This window comes from Elephas maximus, chromosome 23 (assembly GCF_024166365.1).
Source record: "Elephas maximus indicus isolate mEleMax1 chromosome 23, mEleMax1 primary haplotype, whole genome shotgun sequence".
NCBI classification, from domain to species: Eukaryota; Metazoa; Chordata; class Mammalia; order Proboscidea; family Elephantidae; genus Elephas; species Elephas maximus.
In genome coordinates, this window is record NC_064841.1 from 33,790,516 (window position 1) to 33,799,152 (window position 8,637).

An 8,637-nucleotide genomic window follows, 5' to 3' on the forward strand; every position below is an offset into this window, starting at 1 on the left:
TATAGATGGGTTGTGTTGTTTTATCCATTTTACCATTCTCTTTCTCTTTACTGATGCATTTAAGCCATTTACGTTCAGTGAAATTATTGATGAGTTTACTGCTGTCATTTTGATTTTTTTTTTTTTTTTTTGCACTGTTGACGGTTTCTTTGTTCCATTTAATTTTCTGTGCTGAGTTCTTTTTGTTTATGTATTTTCTTTGCAGCTCTTTCATTATTGTTGATTTTGTGTTTGCTGAGTCTTTACGTTTTTCTTTTTTTTTTATTTTGACGGGTAGGTTTGTTAGCTTCCTTTATGGTTACCTTGAAATTTACCTTTATTTTTATAAATTTAAACCAGTCTTTTATTTCCTGATATTGCCTTTATTTCTTTCCATATGGAAGTTCTAGGACTACATGGTTTATTCCTTTTATTTTTTTGATGTTGTTGTCATTTACATATTGACGTCTCTGGTTCCCTATATTCAGTCTTTTAGCTTTGATTTGTTTTGTGAATTCCCTATCTGGGTTGATAACTGGTTGATCTGCCCTATGTCCCATTCTTGGATTGTGTCTGATGGTTCTCTAACTGGAGGATTCCTTTTAATATTTCTCGTAATTTTGGTCTGTTTTACAAATTCCCTTAACTTCTGTTAATCTGGAAATGACCCAATTTCACCATTGTGTTTGAGAGACAATTTTTCTGGACAATTCTTCACTGGCAATTTTTTCCTTCAGGGCTTTATATATGTCATCCCATTGCCTTCTTGCCTGCATGGTTTCTATTGAGTAACCTGAGCTTAGTCTTATTGGTTCTTCATTGTAGGTGACTTTTCATTTATCCCTTGCCACTCTCAGGATTCTTTTTTTGTTTTTGGTTTTGAAAAATTTGATTATGATATACCTTGGTGACTTTCTTTTGAGGTCTATCCTATATGGGGTTTGTTGATCTTGATAGATATCTTCTCATCTTTCATGAGAAGATATTAGGGAAGTTTTCTGCCAGCCATTCTTCAACACTTCTTTTTGTGTTTTCCGTTATGCTCCCCATTCTGGTGCTGTGCTTACTCACAGGTTTTTCCTTTTGTTAGTACCCCACATAATTCTTAGGCTTTCTTCATTTTTTTTCATTCCTCAGACAAATTGATGTCAAGGGATCTATTTTCAATCTCACTAATTCTGACTTCCATTGTCACAATTTTGCTCCTGTGACCTACTACTGAGTTGTTTAATTCTGAAATTTTGTTGTTAATCTTTTGGATTTCTAGCTGCTGTCTCTGTATGGTTTCTAACAGTCTATTTATTTTGTATTTTTGTTCTTTTATGGTTTTCCTGAATTCTTCTATTGTTTTGTTTGTGTGTTCCTTGGTTTGGCCTGAGTTTTGCCTGACCTCCTTTCTGATCTCTTGCAAAGCTCCGTATATTTGTCTTTTGAATTCTTTATCAGGTATTTCCATTGCCTTATCTTCCTCCAGAAGATTTTTCAGTTCTTTATTTTGGTTGCTGGCTGGAGCCGTCCTGTCCTGCATCTTTATATGATTTGATATTACTCTTGTCTCTGAGGCATCAGAAAGTAATTATATTTATTTATTGCATTTTTTTTTTTTTTTACTCTGTCCTGTATTTTCATTTTGTTTTGTTTTGATATGTCCCAGTAGACTGGGTGTGTGTGCCACTCTGGCTGTTGATGCCATTGAAGCTCTTGCCTTCTGTCATAAGTGGTCAGAGAGACTACTAAGTATGTAAGCGCAGGAGTCTGTTCACTGCTCTTGCAGTTCAGTCATTTGAGCGCAGGCGTCTGCATTGTCAGTCACTGAGTGTATGGTGTGGAGACTGTCACCTACAGTCTTAGGTGGTCAGGGCTGCATGGGGGTGTTTGGAGCAAACACAGGTCTCTGGTTGCAGTGGGGGGCTATGTGTGAGGCAAGGCAGGATGCTGTTGGTTTCCACTGGGTCCCTGAATGGAGGGTGTGTTCCTGTCCACTACAGTGAGTAGTGAAGGGATGGTAGTGCAGCCGGTTTTTGGTTGCCCAGTGCCATTGGCTGGAGGGATTGAGAGGCATCACTAATTCTCAGGCTCCTGTCATGGGTGGCTAAATGGAATGTGGTACCATCAGCCTTCACGCCCCTGGTGTGGGTGGTTGAGGTCTCTTCTTAGGGGGTGGGGCAGTGTCGGATATACAAATCTGCAGCTGTCACTTGGCTACTGCTGGTGAAAATGGGTTTCAAGTGGATGCTCTGCCTATTTTGTGCTAATGAGGGGGTGCAGTGTTCAATGCCTGCAAGGCACTGGGGCAGGGGTGAAGAGGGGGCGTGAAGGGCACTGCAAATGTGTGGACCCCCTATGTCAGTGGCTTGGTGAAAGGGCAGGTGCCTGTGTACCTGCCATGAGTGCCTGGCTTAGGAGGCACGGTGTCGTCCAATGCTGGGACTGGTGTCCGAGTGAGGTGCGGAATGGGTGAGGGATAGGGGATTCTCCTTGGCTGTGGAGCTCTGGTGGGGGAGGATCTATGGTGTCAGCACATGCAGTGGGTTAGGAGCTTGCACTGAACTTTTGCAGATCTGACGTCACTCCTGTTTGTTCTGGAGGTGCGTTCAGATTCATTGCTGCTTGACTGCACCAGATGGGGTGGGTTTCACCTTAGGATGTTGCTGCTTGCTTCAACCTGTGTGTGCTGTGTAGAATCAGGTAGTACAACGCTGGTGATCCCACTATCCGCAGTTCCCCATTTCCTCTGTTTTTGAATTATCCCTCCTTCCACCTGCCACTCGGCTGGATTCTTTAGCTTTGTCTTTGATGATTAGCATTCCTAGATTGTCATATATACTTTATTCACTTATTTTTTCCGGTCTGGATGACATAAAGCATTTGGCTGTTCTACCATCTTGGCCTGGCCTCTCCTAATTGTCAGTTTTAAGTGATATCTTTTGTCTCTTAGCTGTTACTGATTTATCAGAAATGAACCTTCTTTCTCCCTTCCCTTCCCTTCCCTTCCCTTCCCTTCCCTTCCCTTCCCTTCCCTTCCCTTCCCTTCCCTTCCCTTCCCTTCCCTTCCCTTCCCTTCCCTTCCCTTCCCTTCCCTTCCCTTCCCTTCCCTTCCCTTCCCTTCCCTTCCCTTCCCTTCCCTTCCCTTCCCTTCCCTTCCCTTCCCTTCCCTTCCCTTCCCTTCCCTTCCCTTCCCTTCCCTTCCCTTCCCTTCCCTTCCCTTCCCTTCCCTTCCCTTCCCTTCCCTTCCCTTCCCTTCCCTTCCCTTCCCTTCCCTTCCCTTCCCTTCCCTTCCCTTCCCTTCCCTTCCCTTCCCTTCCCTTCCCTTCCCTTCCCTTCCCTTCCCTTCCCTTCCCTTCCCTTCCCTTCCCTTCCCTTCCCTTCCCTTCCCTTCCCTTCCCTTCCCTTCCCTTCCCTTCCCTTCCCTTCCCTTCCCTTCCCTTCCCTTCCCTTCCCTTCCCTTCCCTTCCCTTCCCTTCCCTTCCCTTCCCTTCCCTTCCCTTCCCTTCCCTTCCCTTCCCTTCCCTTCCCTTCCCTATTTTTATCATATATTTCTACACCGTCAGGCACATGGTAGTTAGCTTCTATTCTGTTATCCTAAACTCCACATTGTTTTCATCTTAGTTCTACATTTAAATATATTCAGTGCTGTCCACAATATTTTTTCCAAATTTTCCTCAGTTATTTCTCAGTTTATCTACTAATAATTTCCTCAAAAAGGACTCTTGGGAACAGAGTCCCTGAATTCTCTAGATGTTGAAAACTATTTGTACTTTTAAGGTTTTAGGGACAGTTTAGATTATATAATGTCATCAATTCACATGTTCTTTTTAAAATTATCTTGTAGGTGTTGTTCTGCTGTTACTGATCACTGCTATCTAATGCAAAATAGATATTTTTCTCCTTTTTAAGTGACTTGGTCATTTTGTCTGGCTGCCAGATGATTCTCTCCTTATCTTTAAAAACTAATAACTTTACTAGGATATACCTTAGTTTTGCCTATCCTGAGTCAAATATCCCCGTGTACAGAGTGTGTCCCTTCAGTATGTAAGTATTTTTTTATTTGAGAAAAGCTATATTAAATGATAGTTTTAAAATTTGTTCTGCTTTAGTTTTCTTTCTTGAGGATTCACTATAATTATATTTTGTTGGATATATTTTTTGTCTGTCTTCAATATCTATCATTTTCCATTCTCATTCTCTTTTTTAAAATTTTCATCTTATTAAATTGCTTTTCTCATTTCTATACTCTTATGTTTCCTACTGTGTTATCATATAGTCTATTCCCTTTTCATGATATTTTTCTCTATTTCTCCTGAGTTCTGTCAGCTCACATTTCATCACTTCTTGTCTTGTCTCCATCTCTTCCCTGAGTTCTTTCACTTCTTCTGCTTTGTGATCTGTTGTCACAGAGGTAACTGTTTTTGTAAGATTTTAAATTTCTTTTACAGCCAAATGCTTAGTAACAATATTTATCTGCCAGTGGCAACATTTTTTCTGGTGGTGATCCATGTATTGATTAGTTTTGCTGCTCTTTTCTGTTGTTTGTTTTTTTGGCTTATAGTATCTCTGTGTCCACACTGTACAAGTTCATTTGTTTCCTCTTTTGAATTAATTACTATTAATGATATGTTTATGCCTATTCCCAAAAAAGGTGATCCAAGCGAATGCAGAAATTATTGAACAATATCATTAATATCGCACGCAAGCAAAATTTTGCTGAAGATCATTCAAAAGCAGGTGCAGCAGTATATAGACAGGGAACTGCCAGAAATTCAGGCTGGATTCAGAAGAGGACGTGGAACCAGGGATATCATTGCTGATGTCAGATGGATCCTGGCTGAAAGCGGAGAATATCAGAAGGATGTTTATTTATGTTTTATCAACTACACAAAGGCACTTCACTGTGTGGATCATAACAAATCATGGATAGCATTGCAAAGAATTGGAATTCTAGAACACTTAATTGTGCTCATGAGGAACCTTCACATAGATCAAGAGGCAATTGTTTGGACAGAACAAGGGGTTACTGAGTGGTTTAATGTCAGGAAAGGTGTACGTCAGGGTTGTATTCTTTCACCATATCTGTTCAATCTGTATGCTGAGCAAATAATCTGAGAAGCTGGACTATATGAAGAAGAAGGGGGCATCAAGATTGGAGGAAGACTCACTAACAACCTGCATTATGCAGATGACACAACTTGCTTGCTGAAAGTGAAGAAGACTTGAAGCACTTACTGATGATGAAGATCAAAGACCACAGCCTTCAGTATGGATTATACCTCAATATAAAGAAAACATAAATCCTCACAACTGGACCAATGAGCAACATCATGATGAACAGAGAAAAGATTAAAGTTGTCAAGGATTTCGTTTTACTTGGATCCACAATCAACAGCCATGGAACCAGCTGTCAAGAAATCAAAAGACAGCATTGCATTAGGCAAATCTGCTGCAAAGGACCTCTTTAAAGTACTGAAAAGCGAAGATGTCACTTTGAAGACTAAGGTGTTATTGACCCAAGCCATGGTATTTTCCAATTGCATCATACGCATGTGAAAGCTGGGCAATGAATAAGGAAGACCAAAGAAGAATTGATGCCTTTGAATTGTGATGTTGGTGAAGAATATTGAATATACCACGGACTGCCAAAAAGAACGAACAAATCTGTCTTGGAAGAAGTACAACCAGAATGCTCCTTAGAAGCAAGGATGGTGAGGCTGCATCTTACATACTTTGAACATGTTGTCAGGAGGGATCCGTCCCTGGAGAAGGACATCACGCTTGGTAAAGTACAGGGTCAGCGGAAAAGAGGAAAACCCTCAATGAGGTGGATTGACACAGTGGCTGCGACAATGGGCTCAAGCATAACAATGATTGTAAGGATGGTGCAGGACCTGCAGTGTTTCATTCTGTTGTGCCTAGGGTAGCTATGAGTTGAAACTGACCCGACGGCACCTAACAACAACAACGATGATGTGTTGTTTTTTCTTAAACCTGAAACTTGCAGTAGGTCTCTGGGTAGGAGCTTGGGATGGGGAATCAGGGTGGCCTTCAATCTTTAACAACCCGCAGGGCAGACTGTTTTTGTAAAATTGGCTCATATATTTGATAATTTATGTAGCCCAGCTTCATCTGTTTCTATGAGCTAAATCAAGCAGAAAGAGCTTGTGCTTCCAGCTTTGTTCACCGTATACTGAGGGTGAGCCCTTCACCTTCAGTAAGTGTCTTTTTGCCAGAACTTTCTGAGATGCTGCTACCCTTCTTACCGCTCTATATACTTACCATTTTTCCTATGTAATGTTGCCCAATCTCAGCTGTTTGACTGCCTTTCTTAATATTTTGTAGGCTGCTGATTACATCTATCTTGGAGATTTGCTGAATATGAAATTTATTTGCAGGGTTATTCCCTACCCCCCCTTATTCCTGACTGTTTTTATATATTTTCCGCTAGAAAAAGTGGAAAGATGTGGACTTATGCACATTATAATGGGAGTGGAAAACACGTTTTTTTTCCCTAACACAAATTTACAAAGGTGCCACTGAACTGGAAGTTGCTCAGCTTTTACTTAAGTTTCCTTTTTTCACATTCCTTGGGATGGCTTTTAAGATCCTCCTCAGTCCAGCTCCAACCTCTCGTTCCACTTTACTTGCCTATATATATCTTATGTTTCTCTTAAATTGTTCTATTCAGAGTTATCTGAATAGTGGCTCTTGTTTTTCCATACTTTTATTCACTTTGTTCCTCAACTTGACATTTTTTTTCCCTCCACCAATCTTTCCCCCACCTCCAAGGTCCTTCTTATCATTTAAAATCCTATCTGGATCTCAAGGACTTTCTTGAAAGGCCACTCAACAGCTTTCTCAAGTAAGCCTAATTCTTAAAGCTTTTCTTCTGATCCCTGCACATTCTAACTTATCTGTTTGTATAAGCACAATTCACATTTGTTCATGTTCTCTTGAATATGATATTTTGGTTATTTGGCTACTGGTCCCTCTCTCTACCAGTTGAAAGAGAGCCTGTGACTTAGTCATGTCTTTGTCTTATTTATGCCTGAGCACAGAACATTATGCATAATATACATTCAGTAAACATTTGTTGAAATGAAATGAAAAAATTAAGCAGAAGGCCAAAATTATTTTCTTGAATGCAGGGCACAATTTCCCCCTACTTCTCATTGATGCGCAATATAACCACTCATGGGAGAAATTTGGTCTTTTTTTTTTTTTTTTTTGTCTGAATCCAGAGATCTCTGCAGATCAAGTAGCCTATGAAGAAGTGATTGCAGATGCACTTGGTTAGTCACGCAGACAGTCAGACTGTGTTTTGATTATTTTAATACAGAATAATTTTCTCTTGGCTTTTTATGAATTCTCAATAGCTGTTAAGTAGATTAAAAAATAAAAACTCAAAGTTCTTTAGTGCTCTACTCTCAGATGGTATTTCTCTGTCATGATATAAGTGAGTTAATAAAACAGATTCTATTAAAATTTAATTTATAAATTTAAATCGAAGTTAAAGGAATGGCAGAATCTTAGAGAAAATTTCCCCAAATGCACACTTGTTTGTAGAAATATACAAATTTTTAGGTAATGTAAAACTTAAGAATTTTTACCCATCATCTGATTTAACTGGGTCTCTTATCAGATATAATTTACATGCCATTTTCTTCATCATTTTGTAGCTTTGAAAGCTGTATTTGATGAGAAAAACCTGTTTCCCAAAGAAATTCTGGATCGTGAACGAAGAGCCAAGCAATTACGTCAGGAAATAAGTAGTGAAGTGAAGATAAAAAGAAATAAGAAGCAATTATAATTGAAAGAAAAATAAGTATTTCATTGTCACATAAAAATGCAAAAAAAAAAAATCAATAGTTCTGCCTCTATTTTTTACTTTATATTTGAACTTTAGGAATTAGTTTTCAGATAATATTTTATGCTGTCTTTATCCATACCTTTCACTTCCCTATATTTTTAATGAAAGAAAGATCTGATTAAAGAGAGGGCAGAATCAACCAGTATAATCTATTTTCAAATGTTTTCAAATAAAAAAATTATAATTCAAAACAAAGTGTTCTAAGCAGTTTTATTCCTGGTGGCTTCTATAGCAAAACAGTTTTCATTTGATTTTCATTGTAAAACTTGCAGTGAAATTTTTTAATCTACAAACTTGAATATGAAAACCGTTCCCATTTATTTACACTTTGAGGTTTTTAAAAAAACATTTAATGGTAAAATCAGCAATTAGAGCTTGTTTTATTAATATTATTAACTCATATCTATTCTTTGATGTACTTATTGGGAAATTACTGGATATAGTCTCCCTCTATACTTTGTTATACTGTACTTTAAAATTGAGTGGCGTGGGACAACCAAAGAGAAAATAGCATTGAAACAAAAGATCAAAGGGTTTGAGATTACATAAAAGACTCCTTCTAAGTGGACGATCAAGTAGGAAACATTTAACTCTTAAAAACTACTGCCCTCATTTTTGACCCATTTTCTTCATAAACAACACCATTTCTCCAGGCAACCAATATTCTTAAGCTGTGATATTTTTGCATCCTGTAGAAAATAATTAACAATTAATTCATATAACCTGAGTTAGTTACTTTATATTTGCATGCTAAAGAGTTCTTTCAAGAATATTTTTGTCTTAAGAATGTAACAACA

The 8,637-nt window shown here is 38.6% G+C and overlaps 1 protein-coding gene across 1 annotated transcript in view; it reads left to right on the plus strand.

Annotated features, from left to right (window-relative positions):
* The window catches only part of WDR49 (WD repeat domain 49), a 210,049-nt gene extending 202,166 nt beyond the window's left edge, over window positions 1-7,883 (plus strand). The window contains exons 18-19 of the mRNA XM_049867101.1: window positions 7,650-7,770; window positions 7,877-7,883. Of these exons, the coding sequence (XP_049723058.1) occupies window positions 7,650-7,770; window positions 7,877-7,883 (128 nt within the window). The remainder of the gene's footprint in view (window positions 1-7,649; window positions 7,771-7,876) is intronic.
* The last annotated feature ends 754 nt before the right edge of the window (window positions 7,884-8,637 follow it).